General features: G+C 38.6%; 1 protein-coding gene across 1 annotated transcript in view; it reads right to left on the bottom strand.

Annotated features, from left to right (window-relative positions):
* LOC135465855 (inositol 1,4,5-trisphosphate receptor type 1-like) overlaps window positions 1-27,335 on the bottom strand; it is a 115,158-nt gene that overhangs the window by 59,091 nt on the left and 28,732 nt on the right. The window contains exons 2-10 of the mRNA XM_064743218.1: window positions 24,595-24,704; window positions 12,154-12,227; window positions 11,215-11,336; window positions 7,854-7,940; window positions 6,660-6,737; window positions 5,979-6,059; window positions 1,977-2,074; window positions 1,291-1,378; window positions 473-560 (exon numbers count right to left, since the gene is read on the bottom strand). Of these exons, the coding sequence (XP_064599288.1) occupies window positions 473-560; window positions 1,291-1,378; window positions 1,977-2,074; window positions 5,979-6,059; window positions 6,660-6,737; window positions 7,854-7,940; window positions 11,215-11,336; window positions 12,154-12,227; window positions 24,595-24,704 (826 nt within the window). The remainder of the gene's footprint in view (window positions 1-472; window positions 561-1,290; window positions 1,379-1,976; window positions 2,075-5,978; window positions 6,060-6,659; window positions 6,738-7,853; window positions 7,941-11,214; window positions 11,337-12,153; window positions 12,228-24,594; window positions 24,705-27,335) is intronic.

Raw genomic sequence — 27,335 nt, 5'->3', positions numbered from 1 at the left:
TAGAACCACAGTTTTTTTCAGAATTAATAAAGAAACAAGTTAGCTACCTTCATCCTCAATGAGGCAGTAAAATGCTTACATATGTATCTGTTTTATTTATTTACTAACTTATCGATTTATTCTTTGTTATTTTTGTCCTTTATTTTTCTTGTCTCTGAAAGAGTTTGAGCTGGGACTTAATGAGTATAAGCTGAAATCTGAGTTATTAATGCAAGCCAAGACTTTCTCAATCAATTAATTTCAGACTGAAAAAAAAAAACGGGAAAAGTACTGCTTTTATTTAACTAGAGCTGCTTATAAATGGAGTTAAAGGCCAGTGCATTTCTGCTATACGGCAAAAAGCAGGTAGCTTTTTCCTTTAATAATAACGCAGGAATTGCAAGCTCATTCATAAATGCCAAGATTCAAGATTTACACTTTGCAGATTCTGACTGAGATGACAAATAAATACAAATGTATGTGAAAAACCTACCATCTTCTGTGACCACATCATCAAATAGTCCCTCCGCAACTAAATACGCCTCAAGTTCTTTGTGGAATAGCCTGATCACTGAGCCTCCCTACAAACATGGATGAGACAATAAACAAACACCAACAGTGCCGTTCCCTCAAACATCACCCACAACCAATCCTGACCCATATCAAAAAAACATGAGGGAATAAACAGCAATTATGGGGCGAGGAAGGTGGGGAGAGCTGATGAAAGGTCAGACCCTAGGGATCAGACAGTGGACCAATGAGAGTGTTGTAATAGTAGAGGTGTCCTTAATCAGTACCTGTGCGTTCCTACCTACTGTTTGTGATTGCCTACAGTGTCAGGTGAATACCATGAATTTCACAGGCCAAGATCACACAGGTTATATTAACCTTTTCGTCCTAGCATGTCTAGAGCCAAATGAAATATGAATGAGCACACATATTTGTAAGCTGTGAAAACATGAGACCTTACACCTAACAGGAACATGAATATAGGTCATCTAATTTGTGTTTAAATGCACATGTTCAGTGTTAAGTAACATCGTCCTGCTCTTCACAATATCTTTATTATGAAAGAGAACATCCAAAAAAATTCTTCAGCACTTATTGTCAATCACATGATCATACTGGCCATATTGCTGAATCAAATTTTTTGGGATGATGTGAGTTCACGTCTGCCTTGTACACTTGAGATGGGACACTCTGATTGGTCAACAGCTCCTAAGCTCTAGCACTTCATTGGTCAAAAAATGCTTCATGCTGTTTTCATCAAATTTTAAATCCTGAAGGGATGTCACAGCAAGAATGACTTACCCTGACAAATTTCTCCTGGTCACTGGTTTCTCTGTAGCTTCCGATCAGGGTAAAACCTGACCTTTCCACACCCAAGTTCAACTCAGAACTGAAAACAAGGATTATAATAATTATAATATGCACTGTGTACTTTAAAAATACACCTAGCTTCAGCAACTCAAGACACTTCTGACATTAGTGTCCATGCCACGTGCATGTACTTCAAGCTTGAAGGTGATATTGAACATCATCAAAAACAAATATGATCTCTCAAAACAGTTATCTCCCTTGTGAAAAATCACCAGGAGGGCCCTCACAAAATTTTCTATTGCATATAAAGCCAGCCATCTGAATCAGGTCATCCAAAATATATATATAAAAAAAAAATGGTAACAGACACGCAATTTGTAAGAATTTGTCATTATGAGGACAGCCTTCATTTTCTGTAACCCTATCAGAAAAAGTTGTGTACATGTAGCTCAGCCAGGAAAGGATTTTTTTTTTTCATTCTGGCTGAGGAAAAGAATAGGAATTTCAAAGAAATTAACATTGGAAAAAAAAATCTAATCAAATGTCCAACAAAATGTTTGGCTTTTTTGGAGGCTGGGTCTGGTTACAGCCAACAAATATATTTTTACTGACAGAATGAATTCACCACCATGACCATGGCATGTGGATACTTTGTATGCACTCTCTGTCACACTTACCCTACAGTGTTGTAGTTTATCTGGTAGGGGAGACTGGCGTGAAAATAGTGCCCCGGGGACTTTACGCTCTCAAAGACAATCTGGTCAAATATCTGAACCTGGAAACAGAACAGAACATGCTTAGTTGATCATGCATTAAGCTTGAGCCAAACCCAGATGTATGCCGACTGACATAAACTTATGAAAGTTTATTTTTTGATATGTACTATCTAAATGTTTGTCCAGCATGTTTATATATTGTCGCCTCATGCAAAAACAAACTTTCACTCATGCATGCCTATAGTCCCTCAGTGTTAAAAGCAGCTAGTAGAATAATAATAGAAAAATATGAATAGGGTATAGTTCAATTATGTGTCATGTCTGTGATTTAAAAACTATCGAGTGGGCTGAGGACATGCGAACTTTAATCATGCTACATGCATTAAGTAAATGTTGTCTTCCTTGATAAACACCTCTTTCAAAAGTGACAAAAAAAACCCCAACCAAACATTTGCATATATTTAGTCACGGATGAAGGTTCCGATGAAAAGGAAGAGGCTTTAATGTGGATACAAAATATCATAAAAAAGTTCTAAACTATATTTTTTTATATAACATGACACTGTACATTTTTGTGGAATGTTATCAAACAGTCAAGGAACCAAACAAAAAAAAATGCAATCACATGCACGAACAGAATGGTTTATGATTTCACATAAATTTTTATTATATTTGAAAGTCGACCTTTGTCATTAGAAGTAAATACTGGTATGCCTAACTCTGGTATCATTAATTAAGATCAACTCTGGTATCATTAATTAAGATTAAATTAGATACTCTAAATTACCACAAATTTTTGTCATGGGTAAGTTGTGCATTAACTTGATTTTGAGAGATCTGTTGACCAAATGTATCAGTTTCCAACATTAAATTTACCTCCAACACGCTTACTTGGAGGCTATAGTTAAGGTCATTCCGAATATGTGGTACATTTTAAATGATGTAGATTTTGCTGAGCAATGTTAGGATAGCATTTAACATCAGCATTTGCAAACTGAAGCTTTAGGGAATGTTGACTCCATGGCTGGACATATTCTTTCCCTAACAGACCTCTACCCCCTTCCCGCTCCACCCCTTTCTGAGCTTGCCACTTGTGAACTAATAACTAATAGGAACCGAGTAATGTGACCAGCCCTGACTTACAGTCTCCAGGCAAACAATGCCAGGGTCTCAGACCGTCCAGATTTCTTTGTTGATGGCAATAAAAAAAAGGCCTCCTAAAAACTTTCTGTAAATATGCTTTTTATGTTGAGTGACCTATTTTATGAGTTGTATTGGATTACAACTATGTGCTTATACACACTGATAAAATGCTAGGAGAGCCAGGAAGAATTTCTTCAACTGGCCGGGCATTTGGAAAACTGACCAAGAGTTCACAAGTCCTGTACATTTGCAAATGCAAGTTTAAGGGTGTAAATGTTCAAACAGTTGTAAATGCATGAAGAGAAAAGATAGATTTTCCTGTATGTAGCAAGTTGATAAATCTCTTGGGGAAAATTCTCAACTGGGATTTGACCCGAGAAAAGGAAGAAAAACAGTGTGCATTCTCCACAGGTGCCTGGCTACAAAGAGCTCAAGTATGGGAGACCATTCAGAGCACATGTGGGATCATGTCAATATGATGGCAATATTCTACTGCCAAAGAAAACAAACACCCACAGTGACGTTGTGGAATGGAGTGCAAGTTAAAGGCTCAGGTGTCGTCCCAAATTCCTCCTTCAGTTGACCATTTGTTCACTGTTAACAAGTCTGTAATGTAACTAGAGACCCATGGAAGTCAGCTCAAACACACAGAGCCCCGTATAAAGCAGCTGGTCAAAAAATGATATCTCTTCACAAAGTGTCACAAATCACTAACAGCACCGCCTTCAATTTTTTTCTTCTTTACAAAAATATTATATCTGCACTTAATGTGTACATACAATAACCTAGGGGCCGTTAGTGAAAGCCAACTCAGGCATTCACAGGCCTGGTGTGCATAAAGCTGAAATGTTTTCTCTATACATCTTTACCCAAAACTGCTACAGCTGAAATATCGTAAGCCATGTCAGAATGTCATCATTCATTCCTTCTCAACTGAAACCAACAACACATCATCATACTTGAAGTTTAAACTTGAACAAAAACCTTTTCTTTGTTTTCTCTTACTTTTTTTTTATACTTTTTTTTTTTTTTGGCAATTCGCTAAGAAGTAATAAATTTGCTCACGTGATTGTGCAACACAAACTCCTTGGGTCAAGTACTTAATGTGATTAACTGGCATGTATCACTATGCAAGTAGGAATTCATCACTACAACTATTTTTTTAACAACACTATTTCATCCTTTTTTATTTATGACAAAACCAACAACTAACATATCTCATATTCGCTGCTGCTAAGAACTGACTGTTTAATTACGAACCCAGTGAACCAACTCCCATCCTCCAGAAATTGGAGACCAGCCCATGCTACTACTGTACAGTATGTGGACTTTAATGCACCCAATTTCTCCCTTTTTTTGTGTTTTAGAGCCTTCATATTGCCAATGTACTGGGTTACATTACTTCTATCTACTTTATTTGAGAGGTAATTCCATGAGGCCTCTTTAGTTGTATCACTAACATGTGTTTCTACTCATGTTGCCCACAGCAAGTACCTACAGATAATGAAGTAAGTTCACCTGGTTTGGAAGAGTCAACATTTGAAGAGCTTACACAACAAACCACAGGTGGAATTTGCATGCTGCATTTAAAAAAAAAAAAAAATGCTTGTTTATCCATGTCTTCTTATACTTGTATAATGCAAATGTGTACATTTACATAATGTAGGTTATATGAGTGACCTAACCAAGTACAATTTGTTTAGCCCATCTATATATACAATGTACTGCCCATTGTCTTACACTATTAACCAACCAATACATTAGCATGAGAACCATGTTGAAGAAGGGTGTTTTATGGTGTGTATACATTGAGAGAGTTTTTTCTATTTTGGCCGGGGGAGAGTGGACATTCCATAGAAATAAAGTACATTTGACATAAACTGTCTTGATAAATTAATGAAGATGACAGGGATTTCATCAATACTCTTTTACTAGTAAAATGATCAAAAATGCAGAAAGAAATGGGTTTTTTTTTCGTCATACTTGACTAACTTGCACATTTGCTATATATGTTAATTTAACGACTCAGGGCCTGTGTTTTGAAGCAAACGACCATGACTTAATTAATCGGCAATGTCTACGTATCTCAGTAGGTCAACTTAATGTCTTTCCATATTTATAAAGTACATCTATTTGACAAAATCCGTCTTGATAAATTAATGAAGATGATCGGGATTTCATCAATATTCTTTCACTACTAAAACTTTCAAAGGAAATGCAGAAAGGTATGTTTTGTCCATTATCTTTGACAAAGTTGTACAGGTATTATATTTGTTAATTTAGTGATTCAGGGCCTGTGTTTTGAAGCAAACGACCATGAGTTAATTAATCGTTTATGTCTATATATATCTCAGTAGGTCAACTAAACTTAATGTCAAGTCATATGGGAAACTAATGTCTTTGTCACATGAGTGTTCTCAGGGGATCTGATGAGAATTCTTACTTCCTTTTCAGTCAGCTGTTATTTACAAATATAATTATGCCAGACTGGTTCTAATTCTCTATGCTCAGAACAAAAAAGTGTGTTTTAATGTACTCTGTCATTCGATCTTTGATAGTTACATGTTCACACTGAAATAGTGCGCAAAAAAATCCCCTGAAAAACTAAAAAGATGCAACAATGATTGCTTTTTCTTTTGATGCCATGAAATTGTGAGCAGTATACATGTAGCATACAAATTAATCCAGACTTGACTCATTATATCATTCAGGCTGGAATCAAACATCAGGAAGATAAATCTTTCAGAGGTGCCACAGCTTAAACATATATGTACTCACTCAAACAATAAGAATGGATTAAAGCATTGCATATAATCTTACCACTTCTCCTTCTGACTTCACTTTGTACCGCGGCAGAATTCTAAACTGAGCATTCTTTGCATTGAATCCATGAAGTGTTACCTGAAATATATACACACATACAAATATGTATTTTACTACTGTGAAATGAAACAATTAATATGAATTGAAATTATTACCAATAACTGGAATACTGACCAATAACCAGAATTATTAATCGTGAACAGGAATTTTCACACTAAATTAGATGCATTGCCAACAACATATATTCAGTTAACAGTAAACTAATGTATATGGTGTAAACAGAGATTACCAGTTGCTGAATACAGTCTATACAGGGCCATGTCTAGAGCCATTTTAGTTCTGGAAAATGTTAGGGCACCTCGAACTAAAAAAGCCGTAATAAAACTAGCAAGTAATCTAAACAAAAATATGACGGTTTTACCTATAAAAAGTTAAATTTTCATACAAGTTTCTTTCATTCACAAACTTACTGAAAAGCTCTTAGAAAGCATCATTATGAGTTGCATTTTTTAAATTTCTTTCTGCACCGTCACAATGTCACCATTAAAGTTTGGGATCAGAACACTAATGTGTTTCTAGATTCAGACCTGGTAAATAATATTTCATTATTTTCCGTCATATATCACCTCTTGGTTTCCAGTTTCACTGGCTGTAAGACCAGACATTTATTGAACTTACCACAAGATTGTTTTTGTCTCGTTGACTTGTATGAGTTGTGCTCATGTGAACAAATTTTCCAGTAAACATATGACGGAGCTGAAATGAATACCATAAACTTAATTGCCCATTTAACAAAGAAATTTATTTACAGGTTAACTATCGTAAATGATGAAAAACAAAATCAAACATCACAACAGGTACTTGACATTTCCTGTATCATGGCAATCTGTGACTTGGTGATTCAAAAAGGAACAAAAATTCCTATGATTTGATTATGAAACAATAACGAGATTTCAATACCAAATGTCAATAAATGAACTAAAAAAAAACAAAAAAACAAAACATTCCTAAACCATAACCTTGAAAATCTTTGAAATATAAATTTGCATTACACAGTAGCCTACATTATTTGTAAATTACTATACATATATACCCGTTCTTTGCTTTATCTTATTTATACGTAAATCTTCTGATGCAAGAATAGTCAACATTTTTTTGACCTTACAAAACATGCCACACACTGCTATTTCAGTTTTAGCCGGGATACAATATAGTCTTGTCATTACAATGTATGTTGTTGTTGTTACTTTCAACTAACACCGTGTAACTGGCGAAGTTATCGTTTCCATTTTTCCTGGTGCTAAAATTTTGCTTTTCAATTATAAAGCTTGAAAATCTTAGAAATATAAATGTGTTTTCGAGTATAAATCGTTTGTTGATTGCTCCATCATAAATCATTGGCCAGACAAAATCAGGCACTAAATTATACCGCATCATAAGTTTTCAAGCTAACACACTCGTTTTGTTTAAAAGTAACTCGCCATTTCCCGCCAAGTGCATCATGGGTACTATACATCACATGGACATGTCATATTATACATGTACATGTAATAGTTTTGTCAAAATAACTATTTGAATAAATTACTATCCTATGACTCATAAAATGTCTGACAAGTCAAGGGTGAAAATATGACATCAAACAATCAAACAGCCTCATGTTTCAGATTTCAGACAGCCGCATGCTATCTAGATATCGGATAGGCTTCACCAACATTCTGTTGACAAGATACGGCGTACCGGTATAGACCTATAATTGGTAGGCCTAACAGAGTTCAGTTTTGTTCAACCTTTTCCTTTTTTATTCTCAGGCCCACGCACATGACACATGTTACAGTGAAATTCTCAAATCGTCTTTTCCTTTACAGCCCTCACCTGAATCGTTTCTCCATATCTAACACGTTTTCCGTGTTGGCGTTTTTGCTCCGCCTCGTTATCCTTGTTTTCGGCATTTGCCGCGAGCTGCAAGCAAATAGAAGAGAAGACTATGATGTACAGGTTCATAGGCCTAATCAATGACCGAACTTTAAACAAAGAGAAGAAAAAAACATGATGAAGAGGTATATCACAAAGATGATGTGGGGCATCGATAGCTTGATTAAATGAAGATGAGGTATATAGGCCTATTATTAATGATCGAGCTGTAAAGAGAAAAAACAAACATAAAAACACTATCACAGGTCCTATAGGCCTAATCCATGATCGAACTCTAAACAAAGAGAGGAAGAAACACTTGATATATAGTGGTAGGCTATATAGGCCAATTAATGATCGAGCTGTAAGCAACGAGGGGAAAAAACACTATGACATAAAGATACATAGGCCTAATAAATGATCGAGCTGTAAATAAAGAGAGGGGAGAAAAAGAAAAAAGAAAAAAAGGAAAACATGATATAAAGGTACCGGGTAGCATAATCAATGTTTACGTAAACACAGCCTCACACAAGGGTGTTTACTGTTATTCAGTCATTTCCTCGAGCGTTTTGTATCACGTCCGTTTATTCTGAAACACATGTCATTTCCTCTCAACTTACATAATAAACGAAATACTACCAAATAGTGACAATAAATCATTGTCTCGGATACAGACCCGGGCAAAGATCATTTTCCCGAAATGGGCTTACCGGCTTATACGCTTCAGTATAAGTTACGCACATATGGTTGCAATATATATATGTCTATGTGTGGTCTAATATATGAATGTTGCTTGTGTTAGCTTTTGTAGTGTGTGTCTTTGCATATTAAATGCAAAAGATTACGATACTTCCAGCACTGACATTTTCTTCCGTTAAGTTGAAGCCCTTCATTGAAGTCCTTAAAGCATGCAGACAAGCAGGCACTCTTAAAACTGTTAGGTTGACAGAATACCATGTTTTCTCCCTGATGGCGTACAGAATAGATTACATTCTATACAGGGCTTATAGCAAATTTCTGCTATTCTAAAAGAATACTTTTTATTGTACTGTCCACATCATGATATTATTTTGCAGTAACACAAAATACAATTTAATGTTAAATTTTACATATGAATTTTTAGAGTGTATACATTTACAGAATACATTTATACACGTATATAGCACTGAGCTACAGGACAAGTTTATACAGATGTATAGATATATGTAACTAATTATATGCCTACGTAAACTTCATTGTGTAGTGCGTATAAGATAATATAATAATATATAGAATGATGCAAGTAAGATGTAATGGGTTAGTGCTATACGTGGATGGCGTGGAACCTCAATGGCCATCTAAAACATGGCGTTTTTATTTACTTATTTATTTATTTATTTATTTGTTGTTGTTGTTTTTTCTCACTCTTGAGTCCTAAGTTCTAAATTGTACAGCGGCAAACCGGGCTTCCACCACTGGGGAAAAAATTATTGCATATCAGTGCTCATATATAGTTTGCACAAATCAGGCCTAATGGTAAAGGCGACATGAAGTCGAAGGACTGGAAACTACAGATGTATCGCGTTAAGAAGTTGATATATAAGCTCTATCTGGACGAAGAAACGTATACGCCAGATGCATGAAAAAAAATACGTTTTTAATTACTATATATGTACAAGAACTACAACTAGTATGTGGAGGTGAGGGATTTTTTTTTGAGATTGGATTGTACAAAGCTTTTCGCAAAATACCAAAATGTAATACATTTGTGAGTAAATATCCTGAATTGTTATAGTTGCTTATAGTCAAGTTAGTATGTATGCATATATATCTGCTTCATATATCTATAAGACCGCTCCAAGCTTTTCTGTTCCCAACTGACGGAGGTATTTCGACGTGGCCCAAGAAACCAAACCTTCAATAAACAGGGGGCATTCGTGCACTCCGTGAATCTACCGCAGCGCCTTTGAAGTAACGTCCGCAGGGAGCAAGGAGGGAGTAGCATCCCTCACTTTGGTGCATTTTCCGAGTGTTTGGTGTTAGCTACCCCTTTAAGTAGTCTATAGGGTATTCAATGTAAAGCAGGTGCCCTACAACGGTCTGTTCTGTTCAAACAGACCATACTATCCCCGAATGCGTGCACTCAAACCAACCCCAGTATCCCATAGGGGGGAAACGCAATAGCCTGCAATGAGGCAGAGAGGTGGTTTTTCAATAACAACTGAGATACATTTCTATTTACTTCCCCCTACCCACTGCTTCAATCCGGCCTCCTTTTATACGCTCAGGATAAGATTTGTTGACGGAGAAAACAGAAAAACGTGTGCTGGTCTATATATACCTGGTACTGTTTTCCATACATCCATGCTTCAAAGTGGAAACAAACAATAGCTAATGAAAAGGCCACGCTTTATGTAGGCTGTTTTTGTTTTTGCTTTCTTTGTTATAGAACTAATACTGCTCACATCCACTGCATGGTGATGTTTTAAGGAAGATGGTAGCCATGAACTGTCAGACATGATTATTAGCGTTCGGTAGGAACACAATTGTCACATGGCTAACTAGTTCAGGATGACATTTAGCCCGTATGTAACACTTACCTATATATAAGTATGCCAGCCTATATACAATCTCCAAAAATAATCAGTAAACTTTAACAGAAAGTCTGTTATCTGAGTTATGTTAGAATTATTGCAGGAGACTATTATCTGAGTAATGTTAGAATTATTGCAGGAGACTATTTAAATCCTCGGTCGTACGTGGGAAGGTCTGTCAGCAACTTGCGGAAGGTTGTGTGTTTCCTTCGGGCTCTGCCCGCTTTCCTCCCACCATAATGCTGGCCGTCATCGTACAAGTGAAATATTCTTGACTACGGCGTAAAACACCAATCAAATAAATAAATAAATCTAAAATATAGCACAAACACATTTGGTTAGTACAAACAGACAGAATATTACACTGGATATAACAGCATTGTGCTACATCATAACAGAATACTTTGTAGTATCTCTCAGACAACAGGCGTTCTGTTAAAATCAGCAGGCATATACGATCACCTATATATATGAACTAAATTGCACTTGTGTTCCCTTCAATAAAAAAGTTGACAGACTACTTGGGATATATCGTCAGGTAAAATCGTAAAAAGGTTCTGGTAGATTTAAGTAAGTTTGCAATTAACCCAGATCTGTTACACGTCTGGTAGAATAAATGAATGGAAGGTTATGGCTTAACGCCACGTCGTATATGTCTGTAAGGACACGATTTACCTTAGTTGGAGCCGTATGAATGGGCTAGCAAAACTGTGATGAGTGTACCATTCCACAAGTAGTAAGAGACTTACCTTAGATGCAGCCACATGACTTTTCGCCCCGTCGAAGGAATCATTCTTCACCGATGCAACCAACTTTCGGAACTTCTTGTTTAACTTATACCGGTTTTGGATACATACTTGAAAGACAACAGCTGACAAAGAAATAAAATTGATACGTTATAAACTTTTATAAATTGAAAAACTTTACTTGGATGTTTGTGTGTCACGTTTGATTTAAAAGTGAATTGGTTACATAACCAAGTTGTGTACAGGCCTACAGCAGTTGATTTTCCTTTTTATAATTATTCTCGACGTCCGTAATTAACTTTGTAATTCGCTTGCAGTATGATTTTCAGTCATTTCTGTCGTGTATCTTATGCTGGGCGCAAAGGTATACGGCTAATTAAGAACACCAGACAAAACCCTTCATCATATCATACCAAGACAGGGCCGACCAAAGCAAGAAAATATATCAACAATGCTCATTTTAAAGTCCTGGTTACGATGATCCACTTTGGAATTGAACCGGGCCTCGCCCGTTCGAGTTGGACCCTCTATAACCTCTCTATCCGACGCTGTTGTAATTTTGCAATGCAAGGTGTAAGGTAACGACGCCACCAAATGTGCATAGAAAGGGAGTGTAATATAGAGACAAGGATTCCGTTACATTTGCCGTGGATTGTGCATTATAACGTGTGAGGTGACGTTATACCCATCCAGTATTTCCATATTATGGACTGTTTGGAGGGAGATCACACAGCAGTATATGCACAAATGCAAATTGCATTTATTTATTTATTTGACTGGTGTTTTACGCCGTACTCAAGAATATTTGACTTATACGACGATGGCAAGCATTATGGTGGGAGGAAATCGGACAGAGCCCGAAGGAAACACACGACCATTCGCAGGTTACTGGCAAATGAAAATTACATACAGAATCAGTTTGGTTTTTGAACACCAACCTACCTGTGGGATTAGGGATATTTGTCGGCCTGTGTCGGTCTTGTTTGTGGTAAATAAATAATCCATTTGTGGTCGCACTGAAATATTAAATAAAAATATATTTATATAAAAATTAATGATTTAGGAAATTAATGACATTGAGAGACTGTGCTTCTGGAGTCAAGGTGAACTTTCATTAGAGAATATATGTAAAATTATCTCCACCCACATAAACTTGATTGCCGTTCAGCAGTTATAAAATATACTTTATTAGGATTTAAATCAACAGATAAATAAGCAAAGAGAAACATTTTCACGAGGAAAACAAACTGTATAATGGAACTCAAGCGACATGTGTTTAAAAGCTATTTTGCACTCAAAAGCTTTTCAACTCAACTAACGTTCACACATGAATATGCCCCCCCAAAAAAGGGAAAACTTCCTACATCAGGTTTGCCTAAAAAAGCAATATCGTTTTGATCCATGCGGTGGTATAGTTTTACATCAGGTATATACGAAGTAATTACACGTGAAGTATCTGCGTGCATGGATTCAGCTGGTATGAGGAGTGGGGTAAGGTGGTTAGCATCTCCCAGATATGGCTTCTACTGACAGGTCCAAATGGTGGACTGATCCCCACCATATGTTTGTACCGAAAGAAAGTGTTATCTGACAAGAACAAATGTTGCTCTGCAAAACACGACGATTAACTATATCGGATGTTACCTTCGCCGAATGAATACAAGTCGTACTTTTAATTAAATGCATACGCATATAGTCCCCCCCCCCCCCCCACCACCAATCCACCTCCGTCGTTTAAGCGTATAACAAGTTACACATAAAGGCGGTCTTTTTCGTACTGTCTATCTAAATTGTTGTTGGTGGATGGTCGTGGGTTTCCCCCCTGTGCTGTGCCCAGTTTCCTTCCGCTATAATGCTCTCCGCTGAGGTATAAGTGAATTATTCTTGAGTATGGCGTAAAACACCAATCAAATAGACAAACAACTGTTGATGGTATATTATATAAAGGTGGTCTTTCTTCAGTCAGTCTATCGTGAGAAAGGGATATCATACCCCGTGGTCACTTTTCATTCCAACTAATGAAGTCTTTGATTCCACAAGAGTACATCTGTGTAAGGATGGCAGATTCTCAACTTTGTACGTATCTCACGCTTCGAATAAACAGATGAAAAACTGATGAAATCTAACTGAGTCTTTAGATGAATCACGCGTCTTTTTATTATTGTTTACTCTTATTTCTATAACATGCTTCTTTCTGAGTTAACAATCCTAAAATAATGGCATCTGTGCACTCTGAAATATGGAAGTATTAACCAATATGAATTCTATATTGATTTCGCGCTTTTTTTTTATTTTTACCAGATAAATGGAAAAAGAAAACCCAGCACCTGTGGAATTTCTGATAATGGGAATATTTTTCCTCCTCTTCTAGAATAAGAATATGCCTCCTGCCCTCCAAAGTGAGAGAAATCTGGCCAGCCTCTCTACCTATCTCCCGATATTTGTAAGGTTGCAAACTTTACTTTGTATATGTCCTTACATATAAACCACAACAAAACTAGATACGATACCCCGCTCTGCCCACGCATGCCCTACCTGTGCTTCAAGCAAAACGCACCTAACAACACAACTATTCCTATTGTTATCAGCGAGTGGGCAGAAAAAAAACCTAACAGCTTCTTTTCAAGCTCTGAAATAACTCTACAAAAACCAGAATCATTCGAGACGAAGGTTTGCACCGGATAGTCCACCGCCTTCATTAGGCCTTGTAAATTAGGTTAATGTTATAAACGGTAAACAGTGCGCAGGTGGAGGGCGAGAAAAGTACACAACCCAGACTCTAGTACTGTATAAGCGTAGTCATTCGCTCACACAAGAGACATCAAGCCAGACGGTTTTTACAGTGTATATAACACGTTGTAACAATGTATCACCCTAACCGGCATATTATATACAGATTCAATAAATCCCTGTCTCTATGCGCATAAGTCACTCCACAGCTTTTACAGTAAAGCTCGCGGCCCAGTTGTTCAAAAGTGTATTAGGACTTAAGTCCGGTAATAACTTTAGCGCAGATTAAAATATCATTTAATTTGTATTAGGTTGGAACTGGTAGAAGGATTTAAGCCTAGCTCAAATGTAATACACTTTTGAACAACTGGCCTATCCGTGATACATACCATGTTATGAGTGTTGGATGATATATATTTTGTTATAAATGTTGCATGATATATGTCGTGTTATAAATGTTGCACGATAAATACCGTGTTATAAATGTTGCATGATATATAGCGTGTTATAAAAGTCGCATGATACATACCGTGTTATAAATGTTGCATGATATATATCGTGTTATAAATGTTACATGATATATATATCGCGCCATAAATGTTGCAATATTAATAACACAGTATGTATCACCCTATACAGATTTGATCAGCACTTGTTACAAAACGGTAAATCCCTGTCATTAAATGCGTAGACAGAAATCAGTCCACAGATTTTACAGTATTGTAAATACTATACACTCCATTTCTCTGCTGACGTGGGATGTTACCCTAATTTTGACCGGTCACTGATTGAAATCTGAACGCATTGGATTATTTCGGTGTTACTGGGATTTGTATTTAAAATGTTTCGTAATGACGATACTTTTCCATGAAACTTTGCGGAGTCCTCCATCTTCGTAGACCTATTCAATATTGCAATGAAACTTTTGTGTGATATTTTCCTGCAGTTCTTCTTTAAGAGTCGCTCAAACCGCTGATGAATTGATGTGTACACAAAGGAATTCCAGTAATTTCCAGTCAAATGGTGCTTCATTCGTGTGGCACCATACAAACATCCCGCATTCAACGTTTGGTCATATTCTAAAGTACAGATCCACATAGACCCACTCAAACCGAATTCTGCCCCCATATACCCATAATAATCTTTATAATTCTATAACTCCTAAGGCTTATCCAACCATTGTAAGCCGTCAGGTCGTGGGTTTAATGACATGGGTGGTCCAAGAAAAGGACAAATAAATAGGGTAAGTTGTGCAAATACATAGGTACCATGTCGACTGGAACACGTGTGTACGTACACCAGAGAAGTGTAGAGTAATAATATACAGTATTTAAAGCGAATAATTCAGCGGTGAAGAATAAAGATTACAGTCCTATTTGGAATTAACGAACTTGTTATTATACTGAGATATATGCATACGGTCTGTACAGCTACGCTGCGTGGACAACAGAAAAATTCTTCTCGTCTCTGCGACTGGAGAAATAGCGCCTGCTGAATAAACAATAATGGTCAAAGACTTTAAAGAATACAGAAAATCTACAGACAAGATAAACTGTAAAAATATTGCCCTCTCTGCGTTTTATTGCTCTTTTCGATATCAATAAATTAATGTGGCAAGGAACCCGCCATTAACAACAAATATAAGCGTCCGACATTCGTATACAAATCGTAGACCATGAAATGGCGTTCCATGTCGAAAATCGCAAGATGCATTTTAAAAAACAACCTATAACACCAGTCCCCAAAGGAATATTTTTCACTGACGCAGGGAAGACATATTCGATTTTAGAAACATGACCGCCAGTTCAAATTGCCAACTCTTCTCAGGTGGAACACAAATATAGACATATCAGTCGCGATTTGATTGTAAGAGTTCATAAAATCATCACGTTAAAATAGTAAACATGAAGGCTGATACAGCCTTTAGCCGCGGTTTATGCGGAAGTAGATACAACAATGACACAGCAAGATATTTTGAAGGCTCTGTTCATATTTGTCATTAAGAGTGGGAAAAAAAAAACACTTAATAATGTACTGCTCAGCAATGGATCATGAAGGCAAACTTCTAAATGTCAAGGTCAAGGTCGCTTAACCTTTGTTAAAACAACCTGCAGTTTTTTGATTCAAGCCCCAGCCCCAGGGAAGACATCTGGGTGAGTCAGAGAAGAAAGGACATATTCGTTGAATCAGTAAGAACTTCCAGTGAGGAAGAGTTGACAGGAAGCTAAGAGCCATGCGCCGGCTAGATATACGCTGGCCACAACGCTAGGCAATATATGTGTGGTGGGAACTGGTTCATATAAGTAGGCCACGGGCAGGACAATGGAACGGATGTTTTCTTCTTGTACATGTACTGTATATGGTGTATAGTGAATGCATTGTGCTAAACGACGGGGGTTCTGTTTTCAGAAACCATAAGCCTGCACTTGTCCACGAAAATAAGAGGTCCTGTTGTCTCAACGCTCAGTGAAGGTCAAATTTGTCCTGCATCAACTTTTCCTTCCTGGATCAGGGATAAACATTTCTGAAGTAACCGATATATTTGGGTGTTTTGCCGAGATCCGACATTTTCAGTGGTCACCATTTTTCTTTGTTGTCGGATTTTTCCTTATAATGTCAAAATAAACGTGGTTATATAGCTTATATGCACAAAGTCTAAGACAGGAGATGTAAACATAAGCACTTCCTACACGTAATGTTGGTATCATAGAGATTTACCACCCGTGTTGTATTTAATTGTTGATGCACACACAGCACTCAAACTTTTCCACTAAAAAACGAGTTACCTGCAGATATCCCTAAAAACTTGACTTTCTAGGATGATTGGAGCGAAACCTTCCAATAATTCTGGGCAACTGAGATACACATTTTGATCATGCAACTTATATTCTAGCATGATACACGGTTGAATGCTGACCTTATACATTCGCCTAGAACATCCCTTGAGTCTTTCCAACCTCACTCAAAACGACTGGCTGCTTCTCTTTTGCATGGTCCCTTATTTTATATACTTTCTTAGTGCTTTGGTGGTTTGTGTTAAACGTCGTTTTGGGAATTGGTCTCGCGTGTATGGACCTGGAACGTCCATTTTGGTTGACGGCTTATGTACGAATGTCTCTTTCCACGCTGAGATTCTCGAGATCAACAACAGCCCATTCCCACTCATAGTCCCATTCGTTATCACAGATACACTGTGGCATGATTCCAATATTCTGCACACGGTCATCCTTCAGTGACTTTCATGAGGTGCTGTTTTATCTAACGCTCTTTATGGTGGACGACTGGTATACGTATTTCGGCGGCCAGATTCACCTGGGTTAACATTACGTGGGTAATTTAGGAAAACCCACATATACTGCATGGATTCTGCTAACCTTGTCGGTAAGGCATCCTGTGGTTAGTTTACATCGAGCTTAGCTTATTAGAACTCATGCTAGGTTGTGCTGACCTGTAAATACAAGATATATTCGTCGCACATCTGTCCTGTAATAGCAGGGGTCACGTGTAAGCGCTTTCCTCCTATCGAGAAGATCTGTCCAGGAACGCCCAGGAAAGTCCACTGGAAATGCCAGGAGCTTTCAAAACGCACTACCATGAAAGAAATCCATCCCCTCCAGGTAACAATACAGCTTTGTACCGATCGACGGTGTCTAGAATTAGTGGAAATGCTTACAAAAGATCAAACTTTTAAGTCTAAGGAATGAATTGTTTGGGCAAAGAGCAACATTAACCATTATCACAATCGCCAAATTATGAAGTTACCTATACGTAAATATTTGATCCCAATATATTCGTGCGCTTTGCGTTTTAAACAGGCAAACCAGTCGTACGGCGTCTTTCAACGGATCAAAAGTTATGTAAGTCAGAATGTCACAAAAAGTAGTAACGTATACGTCCCCTAGCGCTATGAATTAAGCAGAATTAACAATCACATGAAAGCAAGGCAAAAGGAATATCTGATCACCAACAATACCAATAATGGGTGGAGTTTTAATATAACATGCACATAATCTGCAATTTTAACAATATCATTCAGACGTACAGAACGGAGTGAAAAACCAGAGCAGCGACGACAGTGTGATAGCTGGCCAATGGTCACACGTAACCGGTGAAATACGACCTAAAACATGCATAGATGTTAGTTACAATTAGACGTCACTGGTCTAGAATTACTCAAAATGCTGTGTTGTCATCACGTTTAACATACAATAACATTAAAACAATGCAAATGGACCAGGCCTCGGGGATGCTCAGTCGAGGGTATCCCTATGTAACCAGGTAACTAAGAGTATTCTGCGGCTTCACCGGTCACCTCAGGTCAGGTTTGTATGACGTCTTACTGAAAATAGGCTCGAACTCCCTCATCAATCGTAAAATCCGTTTGTCTACAGTGGAATGTCAATATCATCGCATGGGCCTAAGTTTATCCACATCTGACCCAGTTTATGAGGAGATGAACCGTTACGAACATGAACATTCACCAGATGATGGGGGCAAAGTTAGTGTTGCGGGCACGAGTGACCATCCTATATATGTCGGCCACGTGAACGGACACGTGTCACAGGTAGCGACTGTCAGTTTGATTCATTATCTGTGCAAAAGTGTGGAAAGGGGAGAGGGAAGGTGGGTAGTCGAAAAAAGCATAGATAAGCATGACCAGTTAACAAAATAGCCTGAAGATGCTGGAGAATGACGTAGATGGTTAAGGCTAAACTTGGATGACCGTAGGGCTAATTTCAAACATCGACCAGGACAAGCGCGCATGAAAGATGCTTCTACTTCAGCAACCAATCTCCGAATATACCCATACAGATTGCCTGGCTGTTTTTCTTTCGCCAATTTCTTATCTATCAGTCAGCAAGGCAGCAGCCCTTTTCCTCACATTTTAGTTAAATATTGCATGCAGACACGCTTAAAGACAACATATATTGGTAAAGGACGAAAAAGCTGGTTAGAGACGCATCTGTCATTTTTTTTTACATTTGCTTCATGAAGGAAACTCAGTAAAAATCGATTAATCCTTCGGCATTATTCGTTAATGAGAAACTACGCGTCATAACTGCAAGCATCCGATTTTCGTTTTCAAAAATAGGTTCACAGAAAGCTTTTCTGAAGTAGTCGCAGCTACAGCGAGTGAGTAAAATCGCCACGTGGAACAGTTTAGTTTGCACAAAAGGTATCTAAAACACCGTCCTTTATCTCAAACACGAAGGCCAACAATCAACCACCTATCCATCGCGCAGGCGTGTAGGAATGCGTCTCATCCTAAGCTCACCTGCCTTCAACATGGAGTCATTATCATGCTACACAGCCTGCATGTCGCCCCCCCCCCCCCCTCCCAAGAATCCGACAGACGGCTAGGACCTGTGTTGAAGTGCCCTCCCCAAAAAGAGCTTTGTATATATCACAGGATTGTCATCTACACGCAGTGATCACATGCTACTCAGGTACATGGCTTACACGTCCACTGCAAAACCCTCTACCCCAATCTCAAGAATTCGGTACACAACTGGGACATGTGTTGACGAAAAGATGTCGTCAACAAGAGTACTGCATGCACCACAGGATCTACACCAGAGGGTTTCGGCCCAAGGTCACGTTTTCGACAGAGTAAAGACTTGGCTGGAAAAGAAAGGTCGTCCAGGTGCGCAGCAACTATAGTCATGTTTGGTTGCTATTGCACGCCTAATACACGACTGGAGTGGTTCAGTCCGGGGTATAGCCCATACCTACTTGAATACTTGCATTTCTTCTGAAAATAGATGCAACAGTGTTGAGGAGATGGACAGTCTTCTGAGAATTGATGCAACAGTGTTGAGGAGATGGACAGTCTTCTGAGAATTGATGCAACAGTGTTGAGGAGATAGACAGTCTTCTGAGAACTGATGCAACAGTGTTGAGCAGCCATCTTCTGAGAATTGATGCAACAGTGTCGAGGAGATGGACAGTCTTCTGAGAACTGATGCAACAGTGTTGAAGAGATGGACAGTCTTCTGAGAAATGATGCAACAGTGTTGAGCAGCCATCTTCTGAGAATTGATGCAACAGTGTTGAGGAGATGGACAGTCTTCTGAGAATTGATGCAACAGTGTTGAGCATCCATCTTCTGAGAATTGATGCAACAGTATTGACGAGATGGACGGTCTTCTGAGAATTGATGCAACAGTGTTGAGGAGATGGACAGTCTTCTGAGAATTGATGCAACAGTGTTGAGGAGATGGACAGTCTTCTGAGAATTGATGCAACAGTGTAGAGGAGATGGACAGTCTTCTGAGAATTGATGCAACAGTGTTGAGGAGATGGACAGTCCTCCGTGGCTCAATTGGTTAGCACGCTAGCGCAGTGTAATGACCCAGGAGCCTCTCACCAATGCGGTCGCTGTGAGTTCAAATCCAGTTCACGCTGGCTTCCTCTCCGACCGTACGTTTGAAGGTCTGCTAGAAACCTGCGGATGGTCGTGGGTTTCCCCAGTTCTTTGCCCGGTTTTCTCCCACCATAATGCTGGCCGCCGTGGTATAAGTGAAATATTCTTGAGCACGGCGTAAGACATCAATCAAAAAAAATAAATCAATTCACCAGGCTGGTCGTATCGCATTGCTTTCATGTGGTTGTTTATTTAATGTTCATTTAATGTACGCTACAACATTTTGAGTTATTCTAGACCAGTGACGTTTAATAAATTGCAATTAGCATGAATGCGATCTTGTTTTGCAAAGTTGTAGTTTAGCCATAGTGCCAGGGGACGTTAAAGTTGCTGCTGTTTACAGGGAAATAAATATCCTGACTGAGGTGAACTGTCAAGAAGCGGGATTTTGCGACGATTTTCAAACTTTGTCGTCGCTGCTCTGGTTTTACTCTCCATGGTGTTGTCTTTTTATTCAAGGTTGGATAATGCATGGAACGATCGAAAAAAAAATGGTCATTAAATACAGTTCATGGCTTAATGTCATGACCTGCACGCGTCGATTTACTGCGTGAATGATGGTTTTGTTAAGGTGGATGTGTTGTTTATTGTCGATTATATAACTGATTCCCCTACTGACTGATTTATTGACTGATTGACTGATGGATCGCGGCCTTGAGTTCAGGCTATCTGACTGCATTATTTAATGTTATTTTCAGTCTAAAGGGAAACCCGCTAATCACTACTTTATTAAATTATACGGATTTAATAACTAGTCGTGTTGTATCATTCACAGCATTCAATTTCTGGTGAAGACATATTTGTCGATTTGGATTTCGAGACTCGTTAGGGTCAGTTTGTTTGACTTGGCTAAGCACGTCGTATTTATGTGCGTTAGCCGGGAAATATAACGAAAAAACAGTACTGGCCTGACTGACGAAACTAGTGGCAGGACTGTACATAATAAACCCGTTATCTAACCTTACAAAAGGTTCTGTGCTTCAAAAAAATTTCCGCTGTTTTTCTGGAGGTAAACGATTTCAAGTGAGCGCGTAATAGAGTCGAATCGGTGACCCACTTTGTATAACATACTCAATAAGGGTTCTCCAATACAACTTTTGTATATCATGGGACCAATGATCTATTACGTGTATTCGTCGTTTCTCTCCCCTCCCCCAGAGAAAAAAGAATGATGAATGAAATCAGGCGGGTGGGTCTGTATAAAATGGATATCCTTAGTTTATATACAACCCCATTCGGTGGGATCTTCCGGATTTTATCCTTGCTGAAACCTGATGTTCTTATTAATATTTATATTTCGTATCGGAGACACTGAGATAGTCCGGCTGGCGATTTGTAAACTTCCGCTGAGAAACCTAATCCCTCCACCAACGTTGAGCGGGACCGGGATTAATTCGCCCACCCTGACAAGGCTGAATAAAACCTTTTATTCATCAAAAAGCGGTAATATCGAAGCTCCAATTACCCGATTATCTTATAAGATGACGATAGATGTACTTACGTAGCTAATTCCATTACATATTGATTATTTTTATCCAAGACAGGTTAGGCCTATATGCGCAATCTTGGCACAAAAGAAATGTTGGCACGTGCAGTAAGTAGGTATATGTCTTACGTAATTTATTACAAGATAAAGGGAATATAGGCCCTTCAAATACCGTTATCTGACTTTAGATAAAGCGTAAGTGTTGGGCCTACCACTCACTACATAGCTGTTCATATTATCTAACCCTTAAAACTGATAACATATTAGAAAGGGCGGATGCCGTTAACAAACCATACCAGCCATTATGTTCATAAATCAATGTTAAATAAAGAAGCCGTCATTTGCTCACATATAAGCCTGTGTACACTGCGAGGTGACCTGCTGCCATTGTAACTCACTTCATTCTACCAAAAATACCGCCCACGTGAGTTCTGTTTGAACACAGCACTTGTGGACGTCGTGATCCTCTGTACAGCTCGGAGGACCCGCGTTGTCTAGACGGGCCTATACGGTGACAGCAGGACTGCAGGATGTTAACCCTGGAGTAGTGAAATCCTCTTTCATCGCTCCATCTGCCTCGTCGGCATCATCGCTGACACCGCCTGACATTTACATGCAGATTAACTCTTTCCTGTCAGCTTGCAGACGACTAACTCTCCTACACAGAATAGCCATTGCACACCTCGTTCCATTTCTCACACCTTTGTTTTACCTTACACACGCACCTTAAGCTAGCCCATCTCGCAAAGAACGCTGGTTCTTAACTTGGCTCAATTTCGACAGAAACAGGTGGCTTTGTAAGCATCATACAGTTTTAACATCAGGAATGATGAAAGCGTAAATGTGTTACTCAAATATATCTGTATTTTATAGACTAAATTGTACAGTTCAATCAAAATTCAGGGACTGCAAAAGTTTAAATAGTATAATTACCTATTCTATGTATCACAAAGTTCACTCGATTTCAATACACTCGGTCGACTGTTCAAGCATCAAATGGTGTCAATGTCAGGGACAGTAAAAGCTTAAATTTGCAACTAAATTATTTATATATTATATAATTCACACAATTTTGACAGACACGGAAGGCTGCATATCCACCAAAAGCCTTTAATATTAAGGACAGTAAAAACGCAAATATGTAACTAAATCTACTATACACTGTAGCCGCCTAAAGCAGAGAATGCTGCTCTTTATTACGACAAACGCATTCGTCATATTTATTGCATGTCTTTAACTTAAAACACTTGTATATTCTAGAAAGGTTAAGTAGACCTTAACTGTATCAACCTAACCGCACAAGACTTGTCATCATAGTTGACGGCCTCGGCCCTCAGACTGCGCCCAAGGCACAATGCGAGCAGCACATAATCATCATCATTACTTGGGAACTCCTCTATATCAGTTACCGAACACTTTCATGTTCGCATCTTAAAATGTCCCCTTTAATAACAAATTATATGATGTAGACGTAGATCTATTCAATAAAAACAAGACTGACAAGACTGAGTTAAGCCACCACTCGCGCCACAGCAAACTATATACACGTCTCTAAATATGGCTCGCTACCTTAAAATATTGTTATCATCTATAAGGCTGTCTAATATCGCAGGTGCGCGGATTAAGTAGCTTAAACTTGTTACTGCCCAGTTTACTTTAATCAGTGATCTAGCTCAACTTTCGCTGTGAAAAAAACAGCTCGTCATGGAAATGTCCTGAACTACCCACTCATCCGTATCTAGCATGTTCAACGATTCATACTCTATAGTAGTTTTTAAGTGTCTCATGTAGTTGGTGAACTATGATACAGGGGTGTGTGTTGTGTTGTTGAGGTCAGGAGAACGAATAAATTCCTCTGGGTAGTCGTGCTAACATGTGCTGTCAACAGGAACTCCCTTGTAACTTAAAATTCGCTGCATGTTTACACGGCTGTATATTTCGAATAAAAGACTAAAGCTGTGAGCTCATGTTTTTGGACAAAAGCGAACGAAGTACCATTTTTGTTGTCATTTTGTGTGAGTCTGACAGCTGAAGCAATTCAGATACTTTGATCCCCATGACAACCATTATAATTCTTTGTTACGTGACTTTTTGAATTGGTCTAGAATCTGAAAGGCTCACTCACTCGATCTGTACTGAAAAAAAAACAAATTCACCGTGTTCTTTTTTTCTTCCGGAAAGAAATATATAATGAAATATAAATGTCAAGGTCCAGGGAAAATCGAGTTTCTGGCTCATTGTTACTCATAACATTTGGTTACCCTAGGAAAGTTAAATACCATAGCTGTACAATATAAGCCCGTATCCGGCTGGGACGCGAGATAAACATGGGTATGTGTGATAAGAGGCTCAACGGGTCGCAGCGCCAGTGTTTTAAAACTAAGAAGCAGTGACATAAATTCCTTTCTTACTTTTCCAGAGGGTTCGGCTCAGCGGAATATAACGCTCTGCTGTTAACTAGTGTCAGACTTGCCGCCCTGTCACCCAGCTCACTGCTGTGTTACAGACGGGTGCGCTAATCCCCTATATACTCCCATCTTACTTCCCAGTGGATGATTCACCCACTTACACACACACAAACACCAACCGTCACCTTCAGAAAAAACAAACCACTTGTGACATATTACTCTTTGAGCAGAACTCACAAGTACTCAAAATAAAGCCTGTATTCAGCTAAAACTGGAATAACGAAAGCATCAGACTTTTCTTAATGAAGAAAACCAATTAAGTGTCCCAGACATACCTGGACTGCTGGCTGTTAACATATCCCTCCGTCTCTTCACAGTATAAGCAGATGTAATCTCCTACACACAGGTATTCTCCCATGCCAATGTCCTGGTTATATCCATGTAACTGAAATCACAAAGCAAATTTTTCAACTGAACTTGTTAACTAAGTCATAAGAAAAGCGCGCGTTACTAAGCTCCCCTCATCGGGAGAAATACTGATCGAGTTTGGCCCCGTAACCTGTGAGCCTCAACTCCGCAAGTCTAGCGCCTTCAGTTTGAAAACGAGGCTGTGTCATATCCTGTAGCGCGCGGCCCTCAGCTTTGAACAATTACCGCGCTTACAGCTGATTCCGACGGCTCCCTACACACCAACACACACACACGCATACATATATATGTATAATCTCGAATTTCACAGATGCAAGATTCAATGAAAAAGCCAAGACTGTGGCTTGGTCTTTTGTTGACACAGTTCCGTGCCTTAGCACAGGCCCATTGTGGTTTCTGGGGCCCTGCAGGCTAAACCCTGTGCGAAGTCCCGATTTCCACCCAGTTTACAGTGTTGAATATTGCGCAGAACACTGTGCACTGAAACTCCGGGATGACTTGCCAAATTGCAGACTGACAGTACAAAAACAGTGAAATAAAACACAGGTTCACAATATCCATTTCTATAATTAACTCTCATTAATCTTATATTGCGCTCAGGCTCCACTAATGTCATCCTGAATATAAATCCAGTTTGCAAGGAATAAATCCGTATAAGCTGCATGTATCGAATGTCAACCGAACACATGCGTTGTTTTATCATTTCAACTATTACAATCATCATTGTGCGTACTAATCCAGGCTGTTGGGGTAATCCAATCGTTCTTTCCAGCGTGTATTAATAATATCAGTACCACCGTATACAGTTTCTAACTTGCAAAGCTTTCGTTGGAAGGTCGGCTTTAGTCATATTAGTGACTATTTCATCCAACTAAATCATATTAATTAGGACATATCCAATCAAATTAAAGTGCGATGCATAACTCTTATCCGCGTTACTGAATACACTTTCTGTATACCGTAATTAAGTGTATTCAATTACGCGAATAATTAAGCCACGTGACATCAATACCAGAACATCAAAACATGAAGTTATGCTATCATCCAATGGTAACCTATTCACGTTCGCGACATCTGTTTCAAGTGACCAGCGATAAATATCATGAATAGCCAGTTTTCAGAATCGTTACACGTTTTTGCTCACTCTGGAGCATGCGCCCAATAATGCATAGCAGACGGCCTACTCGGTCAGAGCAGAGAGTTATGGTCTGTAGCTTGAACGATGTCATAAATAACACTAAGCTACACAGAAGATTTCCACTTCCGTGGATTTCTCCAACGCTAAGCATTGATGGCTTACATTGAGTTCCTATGGCTAAAATCATGCAGACCACAGTCGGTTTAACAGCTTGTCACTGCATCAATTTACTCCTACTAAATCAAGTCAAGTTCTTATAATGCTGGTTGTGCCCCACACAGCCCTAAGCATCATAAAATGCCCGATGGCTAAATCCAGCTACGTCAAGATGTTACGCAATTCTTTACCTGTCGGTCGTAGATTTCAACGGTGATTTCGTTTCACGTAAAGTTACAGTGACTCGTTTAGACCTCAAAAATGGTGAAAATCTAAACAGTGAACTTATGAAATATGGTTACATTAACCCAGGTCAAATATAAATTCCCAATGCACCACACAAAGCGGAATTTCAGGCCAAAATGTATGTTTTTAAAGACTAAGTAGCAAGGTTCAACCTCATGCCCATAAATATTGATTTAAGTACAATATTGTTATCCACAAAAAATACCTCAAAATCAATTGTGATGAAATTAAAATGGTGCAAATCATTTTGCTTTACCGAGAATCGTGCTTGTTTGGTATTGTTATTAATGTTGAAAACTTCAAAGAAAGCAATTGTGTTGATTGACTGATTTATTTATTGGTGTTTTAGGCCGTACTCAAGAATATTTAACTTATCCAACGGCGGCCAGCATTATTGTGGGAGGAAACCGGGCAGAACCCGCGGAAAACCCACGACCATCCGCAGGTTACTGTCAGACCTTCCGCAATAATGTTGAACATACTCCCTTTAATATCAAAGTGTCACTATGCTGTATCTGAGTGTAAGCAAGCTAATCTCCAGGAAATGCCTTAATTAAATTTTGACCAAAGAAAACGCGCTTTCGGAGCAACCCTTCAAAAATGGCTACCGGGTTAATTGAGGGTCTAACTAGAGTCTAAAATATAGTTTCTATTTTCGAAATGAAAGACGGCCGGCTATATTCCCATCGCGACTTCATACCACTGGGATTATTTGTATTGTAAAGAGTCAAAGAATCTTGAGATTGAATATTTTGTTAGATTTAATTGAGTATATATTTCATCGTCATGGTGATAAGCTGTACCAGGCGGCAACTCTTGAGACGAATTGCTTTAGGGGTCATGTACACACCGAAATGGCGCCCGTCTAGCAGATTGCACTCATCTGTAAGCAACAGTTATATCCTAAAGCACTGAGGAAGTAGGACAAGAATAGGGAAATAAAGGAGTGGTTTGTTTATGGGCAGGTAAAGAGGATTTCGGAAGAGAGTTGTAAACAAATTAAACTCCTATTCAAAATGTCTACCGTCAGACAGTCGTAAAACGGTCGGAGCAACCTCAAAAAGAAATTAATCGAACATTTTACTTACATCACCAGATGCCATGTTA

Source organism: Liolophura sinensis, chromosome 5 (assembly GCF_032854445.1).
Source record: "Liolophura sinensis isolate JHLJ2023 chromosome 5, CUHK_Ljap_v2, whole genome shotgun sequence".
Classification (NCBI taxonomy): Eukaryota; Metazoa; Mollusca; class Polyplacophora; order Chitonida; family Chitonidae; genus Liolophura; species Liolophura sinensis.
Note: the sequence above shows the minus strand (reverse complement) of the source record. Positions and strands in the feature narration are given on the sequence as shown.